The sequence below is a fragment of the Pelodiscus sinensis genome, chromosome 17, assembly GCF_052426305.1.
Source record: "Pelodiscus sinensis isolate ZL-2025 chromosome 17, ASM5242630v1, whole genome shotgun sequence".
NCBI classification, from domain to species: Eukaryota; Metazoa; Chordata; order Testudines; family Trionychidae; genus Pelodiscus; species Pelodiscus sinensis.
In genome coordinates this window covers 17,276,902-17,294,461 of record NC_143068.1, presented here as the reverse complement: position 1 = coordinate 17,294,461, position 17,560 = coordinate 17,276,902, and the positions used below count along the sequence as shown (strand labels likewise).

General features: G+C 43.6%; 1 protein-coding gene across 2 annotated transcripts in view; it reads left to right on the top strand.

The window, feature by feature from the left end:
- CASS4 (Cas scaffold protein family member 4) overlaps window positions 1-17,560 on the top strand; it is a 41,585-nt gene that overhangs the window by 3,243 nt on the left and 20,782 nt on the right. The window contains exon 1 of one of the 2 annotated variants that reach the window (XM_006129398.5): window positions 761-2,452. The exons of the other annotated variant lie outside the window; for it this stretch is intronic. Coding sequence (XP_006129460.3) covers window positions 2,441-2,452 — 12 coding nt within the window. The 5' untranslated portion in view covers window positions 761-2,440. Of the gene's footprint in view, window positions 1-760; window positions 2,453-17,560 lie in introns of those variants that run through there. 2 annotated transcript variants of the gene reach the window in all.

Sequence of the window (17,560 nt, the reverse complement as noted above, 5' to 3'; positions counted from 1 at the left end):
ATCTGCACCAGGGCTCCGTTGTGTATTAATGAGTTCTGGGGGGTAGCTGCCATGTTGCTCCCGTCTAGCAGCAGCATGAAGTGAGAACAAAGATGCACATAGCTAAGCACCTGTTAGACATGTGTAAGCCTACTCTTAAATGTGTCTCTCCTTGATGACATGCTCAGTATGTGTTTGCTTTTTGTTTTACCTTGCATATTTGTAAGTGATCGAGCTTACAGAAGGCTAAAACTTACTTCTGATGAGTACCGACGAGAACACCCAGTGTTTAGAATTTTATTTGCCTACTCTCACTGTGCAACTGTGCAGCAACCTCACAGCCTCTGCTGTGAATTGTGTAAAGACTGTAAGCTATCTCTGCGGTCTCGGAGCCTGGCCTGGCTACGTGCCAGTCAGCCACCAGCAGCAAGTTAAAGCAGCCTAACTTGCACCACTTGTCAAAGGCTGTGAGTAACGAGGGGCAGATGTGGGTTTTTAGAATTCACAGTCCTGCTCTCTTTCTCTACACTACATCCCTACTAGTGTAAGAGGGAACCAGGGATGACAGTAGGCACAGTGCCTAGGGCCCACGATACTTTTAGGGGCCCACGAAAATGTTTTAATTTCTTTTAAAATCAGAAGGAAAAAAATGAACTTTTAGGGCCAAAGAAAATGTTTTAATTTTTTCTCACATCAGAAAAAAATGAAAATTTTAGGGCCCATGAAAATCTATTAAATTTTTCCTAAAACAGAAAAAAATGTTGTATCAAAAATAATTTTTAATATTGATATTATTATGGAGGAAGGGACCCACGAAGGCAAAAGTGCCTAGGGCCCACGAAAGTCATAATGCGGCCCTGGAGGGAGCTGTTGATTAGTGTATGAGCTAAGCTATTAAAGAGTCCCTCCGTGGGGTCATCTTCCTGTGGTCAAGTAGGCTACTTTTACGGCAGCTCTGAGGACACAAGATTATTGTTGGTGCTAAAATATATTTTTAAAAACTACGTTGTGTGGAGATAACATTTGTGCAGTTTCTCTAAGCTGAAGTCTCTTCTTGCACATTCACAAATGATAATGCCAATAGCTGCTATATGACACAAAACTTAGTTTTGCGGGGCTACCTATGACATGGGGCGCTGGGCAATTGTCCTGCTTCCTACCCCTAATATCAGCCTTGGCTTTTATATGTGGAAAATAGCTGTCGTGGCCCAAGGAGTTTTTATAAAAGGTTCAGAAAAGAAAAGGTAGAGAATCCATCCTTCTGGGGTTAAAATTAGTAGTTCTTGGAGTTCTAAACTTGATGCTCACATTCGTGACAAAAAAAAAAATCCCTTCATTAATGCCAAGCTATGGGTGCTTTGTGGTGTCCATACCCTTCCAGAACCTTGCGTTCAATAACACCACTAAAAAAAAAAACAGGAAATGAACAGTTAATTAGATCCCTCAGTGGTCCTCTAACATTTTAGATAACGGTTTGCATAGAGAATAAAATATATTTAGTGCAAGAGCATGGGACATAAGCTATCATGGGCAAAAACCATTTTGTCAGATTGTATTGGAGTTTTTTCTGAAAAAAACAATTCTGAAAAGATCAGAAATTATTGCAAGTGTCACTATACTAGACACTTGACAAGACTAGAAAGGTGGTTGAGTGATTCTTTATTACCAAGTCCAGTCCAAGTGCAAAGGGTTAAAATTTAGGGTGGGTTTTTTTTTTTCAAAGGTTTTGTCCGCCTACAAGACACAGCATTTTTAAAGATTTGGGCGGAAAGAGAATGTGCTTACTATATAGAAAGAGGAAGGAAAACAATGTAGGCAAGATCACTTCTTGTATAAAGGAACCTGTGAAAATCGTAAACAGCAGATGTTAAATACAATCTCATTAGTGTTGTTATCTCAGATTCTACCTTTAAAATGTGTGGTTACTCTGCAGTGATTTATGTAGCTGTAAAGATCTCGCTGAGCTATGACATTTCTAGGACCTGAACATGAAACATTCAAAATCAAAGTATTTTTAAATACAAACTGACAAGGAAGAAGAACTGATACTGCCTTTGGAAAAAGCCCCCAAATTCCCTCAAATCACTATCTCTCTTAGTTTCACTGCAGTGTCCACATGACCTTCTTTTATCTCTACAATATCTGAATTTCTCTTGGTTTCTGCCTTTTCTTCCCAGAGGCTTCTCCCTGTTCCATTTCTTCATTTACATGAACATAGCTGCCGGCTACGTAATCTTAGAGAGAATTTACTATGTAATTAGTTCCATGCATTCAGTGGCTGCTCACTTCACCCTGGGCAGGGTTCACAGCAAGTCCAGCCCTGGTAGGTGTAAGATGAACATGTAATCTCCAGGCGTTTAGCCAAACCTCACAGTACTTCACTCTGCTGAAGAACTTCACTTGGAGAAAGGGAGGGTGTATTATGCATATGTAAGTAATGGAATAACAGAAAAAAGACAAGATGAAAGTCAATGTAAGTACCAGATTACCTCTACTGTATTTTATTTAATGGTATCTTATTTCTTGTGAGAATGTATATGGAATGTATAGCTGCATCTGCTAGTCTCTGTTTAAAGCACACTCTATTCCTGTTTATCAGTTACTAGCATAATACTTTGTAATATACAATCTTAATTTGTAACATGCAGTCCATAGTTACCTGAAAAAATATTCTGTTTTATCAAGAAGAGGGGCAGTGTTTCTGTCTAAAGAAGTTAGGTTTGACTCAATCTTCTATAAGTGAAGAATTATACAGTGATATTTATACTATATTGGTAAGCAATGTTTATGAAAATGGCAGATTATTAGATGTCTAATTGGCTCTTTTGCCTTAATAATTAACATGGGATTTCTAATGACTGCAAGTGATTGCATCTCATCTTCAAAAGACAAATATATGATTTATGGAACTGTTCAAATATAACCTATGGGCTGATTCGCCCCTTCATGTACAAATATAAAGTAATATGAATCAGAATTATATGTGTGCAGAAAGGGCAAAATATTTGTGAATAATTAAGCACATCCTAAAATCTTATTCTGCCATAATGACTGGACTGAAAATAGAACAAAATGCTCAGTTCCTTTTGTCTTTGGAAAGTGTTGAATACACTTGTTTTCACACACAGCCCCAAGCCAGGGTGATCTAATATCTGCTGTAAGTGAATCTTGATATTTTGGTCTGGATTGTAAGCACTGTCCATTCCAGCTTTCTGTAACAGCATCTACAAATGTCTTGTTTGACATGTAGGTTGCAGTTTTTAAAATTGGGCTTCTAAATTAGCGATGGAAAATGGAACCACAGATGTTAGTAATAAACACTGTTTGCCCTTGTTCCTTCTATTTGCTTTTGCTCAAAACATTTGCAAAGATTTATCAGTCCTCACAGCAAGTCTTGTGAACAGTATTTAGTTTCCCCATTTTATCTGTGGACAAAATGAGGTACAGAAAGTTAAATGTTTGCCCAACAAGCAACGAAGCTGGGAAGACATCATCATTGTCCAGGTTACCAGTCCCTGCCTTAAAAAGACCATCCTCTGCAGACCACATTTTTTCTATAAAGCCCATGATGCCAGATGGAATAGCTTCTTCTAGCATTAGTTTCCTTTGTGCAGAAAAATAGGAACTGCCCCAAATTAGAAAACTGTATAGTCTTGCCATCTTCCAGTCTAAGTCTAGCACATAAAGGTGGCCCAGAGCAGCTGTCATTTAGGAAACTATCCCCTCCCCCTTCCCTTGTTACCACATAAAGGGTGTGCTAACATCAGCTGCTTCAACATGTTCTAATTATGTTTCTGCATCTAGGAGGAAGTATGATTAAATGAATATGGCTGGCCAAAAAAAAAATCCATCCATTTTTTAATGGAAAAGCTAGGTTTTCAACTTAATGAAAAGTTTCACAAGAAGTACCTACTTTCCTAAAATGTTTTCAGTTTTTTCAATAAAAGCCTTTTGGGAATGCTAAACAAAAATTTGGGACTTTAACCATTTTTTCCTTTCATTTGCATTTTCTAATGGGCTCTGGGGCGTTTTCTGGCATGTCTGTCTAAGGAGATCTGGAAGCTAAGAGATGTGTGTTCTAGTCTTGATTCTGGTGCTGATTAATCTCTGAGCCTGTTTTCTTTTCTTTTCTTTTCTTTTCTTTTCTTTTCTTTTCTTTTCTTTTCTTTTCTTTTCTTTTCTTTTCTTTTCTTTTCTTTTCTTTTGTAAATTTGGCTTTCAAATTTAATTCTGACCAAGTTCAGATAGTCACTATCATCCTATTTTAAATGTGATATGGTCATGTGCTGTAGCATGCAATCACCATTACGCCACAAAGGGGAACAAAATATAGCAACAACTTAAATAAAATCTTTGTGATTCAATACATGGCCCAACGTCACTACTGTGACTCAATTTCTTCTACATCAAGTGTGTGATAAAGGAATACAATATATGAGATTAGGGTACAGATTGAATCCCTTCACTGTTCAATTTCCAGAGTTTTTAACATTTTGAGCTTTTAAAAGGAGTAGTGCAGAGAGAGCATGGACTCATAGGAGCTAGAGTTGGGGAAAAACAAACAGTTCTTAATTGGGTTATCTTCCAGTTTCTACTGCTGTGCCTGTAACTGTGGTGTCCAACACTCCAGCCACTAGCCACATGTGTGGCTACTTGGTTTGAACAATGTAGCTATTTGACCTTTTGAGTGTGGTTAGTTTGCTATAGTTGTAGCCACTATAGTGGCTACTGCTTCAGAATTGGTTGGACACCACAGGCCTAGAAGCTTCCTGGCTAGGCAAAGGACAGAGATCTTTTCTGTGCCTCCTCTCCATAGCAACGTTCCCTCTAATTTTTTTTCCATCCACATGCAGAATAAATTTTGTTGTGTGCAGTTGTGCACCACGACTAGAAACATATGATGCTGGCTTTAGGTGCTCTACTGATCAGCAGGGCAGCATTTGAATTTCTCTTGGGTGGCCACCCAGGTATACAGCTCAGAGAATAGTGCTCCATATCCCTCCTTTAATGATGCTCTAGTCCAGTGGATGGTTCTCTGCCAGAGGTGGGAGTTCCACAAGCAGGTTTCAGGGGAACAGCAAAGCAGGGCAGGTGTGTTAACACTCACTGTGGTCCAGGGTAGAAAGCCACAGCCTCTCCAGGTGGGGCTGAAGCCCACTGCCTCAAGCCCCACCACCTGCAGCAGAAGCCAAAGCCTGAACAACTTAGTTGTGTGGGGCTATCTATGACAAGGGGCGCTGGGCAATTGTCCTGCTTGCTACCCCTAACACCAGCCCTGGCTTTTATATGCAGAAAAATACTTGTTGTGGCACAAGGAGTTTTTATAAAATGTTGCCCAGGGAGGTGAGGAAGAGACTCAGAAAGGAAAAGGTAGAGAATCCATCCTTCTGGGGTTAAAATTAGTAGTTCTTGGAATTCTAAACTTGATGCTCACATTCGTGACAAAAAAAATGCCTTCATTAATGCTGAGCTATGGGTGCCTTGTGCTGTCTCATGCCCTTCCAAAACCTTGAGTTCAATAACACTCACCACTAAAAAAACAGGAAATGAACAGGTAATTAGATCCCTCAGTGGTCCTCTAACACTTTAGATAACTATTTGCATAGAGAATAAAATATATATAATGCAAGAGCATGGGACTTCTGTAGATAGAACAAGTGTTGAATCAAAATAATTAGTTAATGGTTTACTACATTTTCTAGTTACATTAACTACAAACAGATCAACAGATTAAATGAAAGCATCTGAGATCACTCGTGTCCCATAAAAATATTACACATCTCCACCAACAATAAACACTTATTGTCAAGAAAGAATCAGAAAGAAAGCCTGTATATTTGGAGAAACGTCAGACAATTTGAAGATTTTTTTTTCTTTTATTCTGCATGTGTTAGTATATTTTAACTGCTGACAGTCTACAATTAATTGAATTTGTCAAGTTAAATTGGCCTAACTTAGGCTACTGTTTAAAAAGAACTCGGCTGGGAACCTCATTCCACATCTCAAAAGGCATGTGGAGAATGTTTATTTGTTCAGCTCTTTTCAGAGGCGACTAGATTAACTGGAAACAATTCAGTAAACAACCCAAGAGGTGTCACTGATACATCAGTATAATTGTTTTGCAAACTATCCACAGCTTTTAATTGTATTTTCTTCTACTTCTCAAATATTTTAAGCCATATTTTCCTTCACTAAAGAGTACTTTCAAGGTTTTAAAGGACACTTAAAACATGGCTACAACATCTTTTAAGAATGTAAGTTTCAATCTACCGATGAAATACCCATAACTAAAAATCTGCGATCAAGATTTTTCAAAGCAAATTAAAGACAATGGAAGGGAAAAAATATTTTTATTTATTTTTCTAGAAATTAAGATCCTTTCAAATGCTTTGCATGCTTTTGGGTTGTATTAATAATTAATAAGGGTTTTCAAATACAACTCACAGGTTTTCATAAGTAAAATGCCTGCACTTTGACAGCTGGGTCTGACTGGAAAACCACTATGTTCACTACTGTAACACGCAAGATCTTGCTAGTGGCATTTGCTTATTTATACTAGATTTTATTTTCAGTAACATTTTTGTATCATCTAGTTCTTGGAAATATTAATTTTATATCAGATGGTGAAATAATATTATTCCTTTATTTACAAATATATGGGGTTTTATGTATATGTAGCTACAGCTACTTAAGGTTAAATAATTGCATCATCAGCTTTATGGACTTTTAACGTTATTTCCCACTATTTTTCATTAATAAGCATACGGTTACATATCACCTTTCATTCTCTAGGATCCCAAAGTGTTTCTTAAATTTTCTACTGTGCATCCAGAAATCATTTCTGGCTGGGGGTGGAGGTTAGCAGCCTGGTGGATCTGTGCAAAACCTCACCTTTTCAGATTTTGTCTGATCAAATGCACTGTGATATGGAAGAATTTAAGTTACTTTTTCAAAAGGATGGAAGATTGTGTTAACTGAAGTAGGATTCCAACTTGTGTTGTCAGGGAGCTAAAACTGCCGCTTCTCATCTCCATTATCAGCCATTAATGTGCCTTTCCACCCTTCAGACTATGTAATTAACTCACATGGTTATACATAGAGGTTATATATACATATTCAGAGAAGAATAAATTCTCAAAATGGGCTTAGGCATGATGGTCACACTGTCCTAAAATTTGCCTAGTTCTGAGAATCTTCATCTGAGATGTCACTGTCCTTGAAGTACTGCATTCTCAGGAAACATGGGACTTTTAAGAAGCAACAAAAAACATAGACAAAAATACTTTGATCTCATCTCTGCTGCTTTAGTGTTTATAGTGGATTGATTATTACAAATGCACATTAAAGAGAAGTATAGAGATCACATAAAACTATCAAAGAACTGTACACATCTGGCCTCATCAGCATTCTGTGGCCAGTGGTGTTAGACAGCCAGTTTCCTGTTTTTTGGTAACAAACAAAAAATGGAATTCCCAAATTATCAAAAGAGAACTATCTCCTGTTCCAGCCACCCAGAGGTCTTAGTGATCGTGGGAATGATTGGCTAATAAACATACACATGATCTTCAGGGAGCATTTCTACTCAAATAACAGAAAGGGCCTGTGATCCTGAATCTTTACCCATGTCCCAGGCAAGCATGAAGGACTATTTGGCTATCTCTACACTGCAGAGATTTTGTGCAAAAATGGCCATTTTTGCATAAAAACTCACAGAGCGTCCACACCTCGAGTGCATTTTTGCGCAAGAAAATTTACAGTGAATCGACAGAACAGAGGGGGTTTTGTGGTATAGATATTCCTTTTTCTATGAGGAATAAATCCTTTTAGTGCAAGAGCTCTTGCGCAAAAAGGTATGTGTGGACGGGAAACGTTTTTTTTTTGCAAAAAAACCTACCTATTAAAAGAAGCACAGGTGCCCTAGTAGCCATTCTGTTCATGGCAATCAGAGCTTTCTTGAGAGAGAGCGTCCATGCACTCTGGACACTCCCTTGCACAAAAGCGCAATGCTTTTCCGGTGCGTTTTTGCAGTGTGGATGCACCCTTGCACAATAAGTTTTTGTGGACTATCTCTTCTGCTAAAAACTTCTTGTGCAAGAAGCCTGCAGTGTACACATAGCCTCTGAAGCGTGGTTTTGAAAAATTATCTCAGGTTTGGTGCCCCCAATCACGTACCTAGAAATGATCTTGGACAAACAGCTGCATATACAGTTGATGACACACATATATCTTACAGCCTGACTGTACTGGCTGATCAGGTTGTCAAGTGTCTGAGGCTACGTCAATACTTTCAGAGTTCTTGCGCTGTCAGTTTCACCAACAATGGAGAACCAGTAAAAGAAAAGCACTGGTTTGTGTACTCACTTAAGGTCACAAGCATGAGAGTGTTTACATTGCAGCACTTCCATCCCCAACGAGAGCAGTGTTTTGAGAGCAGCTATCCCAGGTAATAGCTATGCTACAGAGGTTTTTTTTTTTTGGAAAACATCCGTTTTTCCAAAAAAACTTCACTTGCATCCTCACTGCAATCGTGTTCTTTTGAAAAAAATCGAAAGAACAGAGGGATTTTCCCAACATTGATAAACCTCCTTCTGTGAGGAAGAAGCCTTTTTCTGAAAGAGCTCTTTTGGAAAGAGGCGTGGGTGGACAGGGAAGAGGAAAGAGGAAAAAGCACAGGTGCCCTGGTGGCCACTCCATCCATGGCAATCTCAGCTTACGTGTGAGATAGCATCCATTTAGTGTGGACTCTTATCATTCGAAAAAGCAGATCGCTTTTTCGATGCTCTTTGGCAGTGTGGACGCCCGCTTTCCGGAGAAGCTTCTTCCGAAAGAAGCCTGAAGTCTAGATGTAGCCCCACAGACCAGCTTTCCTGGGAAGGGGAAGGTGATCATAAGAAATCCGGGGCTGTGTCTACATTGGCATGATTTTGCGCAAAAGCAGTTGCTTTTGTGCAAAAACATGCTGCCTGTCTACACTGGCGGGAAGTTCTTGCACAAGAACACTGATGTTCTAATGTGAAATCAGTGCTTCTTGTGCAAGAACTATGATGCTACCGCTCAGGAAAAAGCCCTCTTGTGCAACTGTTCTTGTGCAAGAGGCCAGTGTAGACAGGCAACATGAATTTCTTGCACAAGAAAGCCCGATGGTTAAAATGGCCATCAGAGCCTTCTTGCGCAAGAGAGCGTCTACACTGGCACGGATGCTTTTGTGCAAAAGCACATCTCTTGTGTAAAAGCACTTGCCAGTGTAGACACTCTCTTGCGCAAATACTTTAACGCAAAAACTCTTGCGTGAAAAGTATTTGCGCAAAATCTTGCCAGTATAGACACAGCTCGGGGGTCCCTGCACAGGCCCCTCTCCCTGCTCAGCATTGCTGCATGCAGGGGATCATTTGCTCCATGCAGTAGGCATTCTCACCTGGACAGATAAGAAGACAGCACTTGCCAAGAAAATAGGAAAGGGAGTTTCAAAGTTCCCAGGGCTTTCCACACATCTGTTTAGCTGGCATTGGAGCAGCAGATGGCCCGAGTAGTCACCTAAGCACAATGGGATACCCTACAGTGGCTAAAAGCTCTGTGTATAGCAAGAACACGTCTTCACTATCACATCACCAGTAAGAGCTGTACGCCTCTCACAGAGGTGGTTTTCTTTGTCTGATGAAACTGCTGAGTTTCCTGACAAAAGTCATGGGCAAGTGTAGATGCTCTCACGGGTTTTGCACCAAAAAAGGTATTTTTCCACTCTGAATGACCATGTCATGTACTTCAAAAAAATGAGTCAGTTGTTATTTACAGTGACAAAATTACACACAGTTACTATGGGCACAATTTCCGGAACTAGGTTGAGCTGTTTTAAGAATAAAGCATCTTAGAACAACTAGAGCAACCAGTGACTGCTTAGTAATTCACGATACTTCTCCGAGTAAAGGTAAATCAGAGAAGGAAGGAGCTCAGTGCTGTATTCTATGCTGTGAGGCTGCGTCTACACTACAGATAAAATCGAAGCAGCCACAGTCGATCTTCTGGGGTTCAAACTAGTGCGTCTAGTGAAGACACGCTAATTCGCACTGAAAGGGAGCTCCGGTTGTCCTGCTTCTATGAGGAGTAAGGGAAGTCAAAGGGAGAGTGTGCTCCCTTCGACTTCCAGCAGAGTGGACAGTGCCAAAATTTGAGTTAAGATACTTCAACTTAAGCTACGCAATGAATGTGGAGCGCTTAATTTGACTTTGGTAAACCTCATTCTTTGAGGAGTAATGCCAAATTTGAAATACAGTAAAACTCCGATGGTCCGGCATCTGATGGTCCGACACTCCTGATGGTCTGGCACCAATAGGAACCCGGAAGTGCTCCGGGCAGCCGGACCATTGGAGCTGCTCTGCCCCCAGCTTCCCCGATTCAGCCGCTGCTAAAACTGACCAGCAGATGAATCGGGGAAGCTGGGGGCCGAGCAGCTGGAGTGCCACCGGGTAGGTCCCATAGTGCTGTCCCTCGGGGCTGCAGGACCAACCCGGCAGCACCCCAGCTGTCCCCAATTCAGCCGCTGTTGAAACTGACCGGTGGCTGACTCCAGGAAGCCCGAGGCAGAGCAGCTCTGCTCCGGCTTCCTGGAATCAACCCCTGATCAGTTTTCGCAGCAGCTGACTTGGGTACACCTGGGACAGAGCAGCTGGGGGGCTGCCGGGTTGGTCCAGTAGCGCCGAGGTGCGGAGCTGCGGGAACCAACCCGGCAGTGCCCCAGCTACTCTGTCCCAGGTGTCCCGATTCAGCTGCTGCTGAACCTGACCAGCGGCTGACTTCAGGAAGCCCGGGGCAGAACAGCTCTGCCTCAGGCTTCCTGGAATCAGTCCCTGATCAGTTTCAGCAGCAGCTGACTTGGGGACACCTGGGGCAGAGCTGCTGGGGTGCTGCCGGTTAGTCCAGTAGCGCCAAGGAGTGGCGCTACGGGACCAACCCGGCAGCACCCCAGCTACTCTGCCCCAGGCATCCCCAAGAGCAGCTGGGGTGCTGCCGGGTTGGTCTCACCACGGCAAGGGTCGGTGCTACCGGACCAACCCGGCAGCACCCCAGCTGCTCTGCTGCAGGTGTCCCCGATTCAGCCGCTGCTGAAACTGACCAGCAGCGGCTGAATCAGGGACACCTGGGGCAGAGCCGGACTATCAGAATGGGGGGCTTTGAGGGGTCTGGCCCTCCCACCCCACTCCAGACCCCTCATAGCCCCCCCCCTTCTGATAGTCCAGCATATCTGATAATCCGGCACCCCCTGGGTCCTAAAGGTGCCGGATTATTGGGAGTTTACTGTAGTAGGAGCCACAGGAGCCTGCAGGGAGCATGCCCTGCACTCAGGACCCCCGAGCCATACCAGAGAGCCCGTCAGCAGTCTCATCCGAGGCCGGGGAGGCCTCCACATGTGAGTGCCATCTCAGTCCCGTTATGTGGGGCAGTGGGGGAGGGGGAGCCCATGGACCGTGTGCATGGTCCTTGCTGACTACGGAGCAGGCAGCAACCTGTGCATCGGCCATGCCAGCCGGGACATGTGGCCCCAACTGAGTGCCATGCAGGGGCCCTGGCCTGTTCCCCAGATGCATCTACGCATGAAGGCACATGACAGGCTCCTGACTCCGGGGAGAGACATTCCTCCCATCTCCCCACCCCAGTTATGTTAAATAGAGTTTTTCGTGGCAACACAGGTGTTTTTATTTTACATCAGGAAGGAGAGTTAGAGAGGGGAAAGGGGAAGGAGGTGGGGGTGGAATGTAAGGCACAAGGCCCTAGTGGGGCATGCCTGGAGGATTTCACTCCTCCTCCGCCTGGAAGCTCTCCCACAGGGCTTCCTGGATGCGGACAGCCCCCTGAAGGGTTTCCCGGATGGCAGCCATGCAGGCCTGTGTGTACTGGCCAGCCAGGTGGTTAGCTTCTGCCATCCAGAGTGGCAGGAAAGCCTCCCCCTTCCTCTCACATAAATTGTGGAGCACATAGCACGCTGCCACCACGTGCGGAATATTGCGCTAGGAGAGATCGAGGTGGGTGAGGAGGCATCTAAATTGGGCCTTCAGCTGGCCGAAGGCACCCTTGACCACAATGCGGGCCCTGCTGAGCCTGGCATTGAAGGCCTGCCGGGAGGGGTTCAGGTGTCCCGTGTAGGGCTTCATCAGCCAGAGCTGTAGTGGGTAGGTCACATCCCCTACCAGGCACACTGGCATGTGCACGTCCCCGACCCTGATGTGGTAGCTGGGGAAGAAAGTCCCGGTGTGCAGCCTCTGGCACACGGAGGAGTTGCGGTACACCTTGCCAGCCCAGCCCACATTGATGTCCATGAACTGGCCCCGGTGGTCAGACACAGCCTGCAGGATCACGGAGAAGTACCCTTTGTGGTTAATGTAGAAGGAGGCCTGGTGTTCCGGGGCACGGATGGGGATGTGAGTCCCGTTGATTGTCCCCCTGCAGTTGGGTAAGCCGATGGGGCCGATGGTGCCGACTCCCTTGATGACCACATCCAGGTCAGTGATGCGGATGACTCTGTGGAGCAGCACCCTGTTGATGGCCTTGACCACCTGCAGAGAGACACAAAACCGAGGGTCACTGGGGTGCCTGGTTGGCTGGGCGTGTTCGTTCCCCACCACTGCCCCGCGCCCCACTCCCAGGAGCAACCCCCGCTGCAATCCTGGCCACCGTGGGCCGTCTGTAGCACGGCTGAGACAGACCGAACCCTCCCAGGGAGGGCACTTAAACCACCCCCTACCCCCCTGTTTTTCCTGGGGCAGCCCATCTCCTCATTGCAGCCCCCCCTCCTGACCCAGAGGCCAGTGACTGCCATACCTGCATGAGCACCACTCCAACAGTGGATCTCCCCACGCTGAACTGGTTGCCGATGGATCGGTAGCTGCCTGGCATGGAAAGCTTCATAAGGCAATGGCCACCCGCTTATGGAGGGTAATGGCGTGCCTCATGCATGTGTCCCATCACTGCAGAGCAGGGGCGAGCCACTTGTAGAGCTTGAGGAAGGTATCCTTCTTCATCCTGAAGTTCTGGGTCCACTGTTGGTCTCCCCAGCACTCCAGGACGATGTGGTCCCACCAGTCACTGCTAGTGTCCATACGCCAGATGTGGTGGGGCATGCTGGCATCCTGGTGCTGCTGCTGCTCTTCCACGTTCCCCAGAGGGGACGGGGGGAGGGCCAGGGGTCTGACCTGCAGCAGATGGTGCCAGGCAGCCTCCAGCAATTGCTGCCAGGCTTGCAGCAACACATTCAAAATGAGCATCAGAGTGCCCAGGGGCAGCTCTAGCTCCATGGTGCCGAGTGCTGTGGTGTCCCAAATGAGAGCAACCAAAGCACGCAGAGAAGAAAATGCTTTGCTGTCCCTCAGTGAGGTAGACAAGCAAGCGGGAAAGCTGAGAACCGGCCGTACAGGAGGGTCCCTTTAAGCACATGCCTCAATCAGCAGCCACACAAAGCAACTACTGACCTGATGCCCTGCTGGAGCCGGTTTCAGCTGCCCTTAACTGCGATCCAGCGTACAATTAGTGTGGGGGTGCTATTTCGAAACAGCAAAACACTATTGCTAAATAGATTTTGTGTGTAGCTGCGTTATTTCAAATTAGCTTAATTTGAATTAACTATTTCGAATTAAGTTAATTTCAAATAGCGTTGTAGTGTAGACATACCCCTAGTGTAGACCTGAATGGTGACACAAAGGCCTTGGAATAATAGTTCCTGGTGTTACACTCCCTTAACCTCATTGTGCCTCAGTGTAGAAACCCATAAAACTAGTATAATAATACGTTCCTCACAGGGGCATTATGTAGAACTTTAGTCTGCCAATCCAGCCATGTTTCACCAGTATTAAATTGACATACAAACGATTTTCAAAGTGTGTGTGCATCACCCATTTGGGTCCTGACCCATGAGTGGGATACCCAAGTATTATGCATTTTTACATCAAAAGATAAATATGGAACGCTTCCAGCCCATTTATTAGCCTCATTAGCACTAGTCCTACATTTTACAGGTACTTTTTTTTTCTTTTTCCCTGTTATAAATAACTTGGTTTTCTCTTATTTCTACTACAAGTCGTCATCTGATGAAGCGAGTTTTGCTCACAAATACTTATGATACTATATATATATTTGTTAAATCTCTAAGGTGCCACAGGACTACTCGTTGGTTTTAAAAGTTACAGACTCACATGATTACCCCTCTGAGATTTTTTAAAGTATTATGGTGATACAAAGATTATGTATTAACAATATATTTGCAAAAAGCTGAATAGATTCCTTGATGAAAGTTATTACATATGTGCAAAGCACAATTTTGACTCGTTCACTCTGCAGTTGTCAAAGTTCTAAGAGTCATGGTGACTAACCACCATAGTTAGGAAAGGAAATGAGAGAGAAAAAAGGTACTTCTTATATTTAACAACAAGTAGGCAAAAGAGAACACAAGGCATGGAACAAAGGCAAAGATGCACAATTTATCATTTTGATGCCCTACAGAAATGTCTTCTTTCCTTTGCTTTTTGGAGCTCAAGGGGTTAATTGCAGAACAATTTACCTCACTGGCTTTGTGTTTTTGTTGTTAGTGTAACGGTATGCTGCTGTGGTTTTCCCATGGTCCTTCATTACTGTGGACACCAAAAATATACAGAGATCTGAAACCCTTCAAGGGAGGAAGTTGGGTTTTTGCAACAAGATCTAGATGCAAAATGCTCTACAATTTATGGCAGGAACTTGTGCCAGAAGATTAAAATAACAACAATAAATTAACAAACATTTAGAGTTTGGATAATAACCTGTAATAATCTAGTAGTATATTTATAAGGTTTTGTAATTGTGCATGCTGCTAAAATCTCTTCAAATATGAGTGCTAAGGCAAATAGGTCTAAAATACTCACTAATAAACCCAGGCTGTTTCCATACCTTTTGAACATATTATACAACTTATCGTCCAATGGATAAGCAGACAATAACTCCTACAAACATAAGATTTATTATACCAATCAGATCACAGGCCTCTGTAATCTGGAATCAGACTTTTAGCAGTGACCAATACCTTTGCTCCAGGAGAGAGGTACAGTAAAACCCCAATAGTCCGGCATCCAGTAGTCCGGCACTCCTGATAGTCTGGCATCAAAATGGCAAGAGCCTTGTGAGTGAGCTTCGGCAAAAAATGAGTCACAAGGTAACAGCAGCAGCAGCTGAACTGAGCAAAAAGGGTAAAAAAGGCTTAAAAAAATGAAAACATTACAGTATACTGTATACAGTATGTACAATAAAAAGGGCTAGGAACACTTTATATACAGTATATAATGTATACAGTATATATATAACTAGCTTATAGTACCTCCTGATAGTCCGGCATATCTGATAATCCGGCACCACCTAGGTCCCATAGGTTCCAGATTATCGGAAGTCTACAGTATATGGAGAAATCCTGTAACTCCTGAATGTGCAATGCATAATATGGGGATGGAAAGGAATCTGCTCCTGATTCCCATAGTGCTGACCATTTATCTGAAGCTCAAGCTCCAAGGGTATGTCTAGACTACATCGCTCTGTCGCCAGAGGGGTGTAAATTAGACATACCGACATTGCAAAGGGCCTGGGGGTGGGGAAGCGCGGGAAGCCTCCTCCCACCCTGCGAGGAGCATGTGGCACTTTGAAGTGCCATGGGCTCTTCGCAGGGCTGGGGAAGTGTGAAGGAAGCTTCATACAGCTCCCTCACCCCCAGGCCCTGATTGGCCTGGGGGTGGGGGAGAGTGCGAAACCTCTTCCGCTCTCTCCCCCCCCCCATACTCCTCCCCCTCCCCCTGCCCTGCAAGCAGCACAAGGGCGCTTCAAAGCACCACATGCTCCTGGCAGGGCAGGAGGAGGCTTTGCATGCTCCTCATCCCCAGGCCTGAAGCCTTCTCCGCTCTGCCCCCGCCCTGTAAGCAGTGTGTGGTGCTTTGAAGCGCTGCCCACTGCTCGTAGGGTGGAGGCAGAGAGGAGAAAGCTTCAGGTGCTAATTGGCCTGAGGGCAGGGGAGCAGCAGGGCCTCCGCGGGCCCAATCTACCCACTTGGAGGCCCTTTTGCCCACCCCTGGTCTAGATAATACTTAGTCCTACCATGAGTACAGAGGACTGAACTAGATGACCTCTCAAGATTCCTTCCCTCCAGTGCTATGATTCTATTCTAGTTTTTATTTGTTCCAAACTTACTGCCTTCCCCAATCTAAAAAATATGCTTTTAAAACCAATGTTTAATATCAGTCACTTAATCATGGTCCAATTCCTTCAATCATTCACTAGTTCAATTTAATTACATCTTGCCTAATAAAGCTGTTCCAGAAATTTTGGGCATTTCTCCTGCATTCACCTATTGAGTTCATCTATTAAGAATGGAATTCTCAAATGGAATACAAGATGATCCATGAGAACAACAGATTTATTATTTACGAGTCAGATTTTCAAAAGTACTCTCTAATTTTAGGTGCCTAATTGGGGTGCCCAATTTTACATGTCTATGGCGCTAATGTAGAGGCCACTTTTGAAAATATAGACCCATATAAGTTAGCCACGGAACATAAGTAATCATATATATAAATGTTTGCTTAGAAGTTATAACACACTATAGAGACCGTGTGCACCATTTTATTAACAATGCCAATAGCTGTGTATCAAGGGACAAACTGACTCCTATATTTTTAGAACACAAGGTCTCATTTTTGCTAAATGCCCAATTAATTTTTGTGTGTGTTTTCCCCTTTGTTATTATTGGACTTTAATGAAGATTCACCAAATGAAACATTTATTGTTTCAGATCTTATAAAACTTTTCTGCAAAACTTTTTGCGGCAGAATGAGCTTTAAGATACAAGAATAAAGGGTGTGGATTTAGGACTCTTTAGTGTCATCTCTAGTAGTGGGATTGTCTTTCCCTGTACATTTACAGGAGAAGACCTATCTATCCCCATGCAAGCAGATTAGAGAGGACTTGGAATGTTTTCCCCAGAAATACTTGCTGAAATCATGTTTGAGTGTCTCTGAGTCACAGATGATATAATTGTTATTTCATACATTCATATATCATGGGCCATAACTTGTGCTTCTTATCTACAGAGATTCCTACAGAAACACATGGGCCAAGCTTAAGGTTGTAAGTGGGTTCAACCCTCCTGAAATCAGTAATCCTCAGAAAGCTTTACACTACGTGTGCTGCAACCATAGACTCGGGGCATAAAAATGCTTACCATGGCATTTTCCCAATAAATAATTACCTACCGACAGGTTGATCGCCAAATGTCGTTTCAAGCCATACCATGGGTATCCCCTTTCTTTTACATTGGTGCAACTAGGAAGGATGAGCTTATGGTTACTGCTCCCATTTGGAACTCCTTCTTTAATTGGGGTTTTTCCCTGGGGCTGCTACAGGTTTCCTGAGAGAACTTAGACAAGTCACTTAATAGTTCTATGTCTCAGTTGCCTCCATCTACAAAAACATTATATAAAGATTCTCTTTGTCCATCCTTTCTATTTAATTCACAAGTTCTTAAGGGCAGAGACAATCTGCTACTGGATGTTTGTACTGTGCCTAGCAAAGTGCCTTAGTG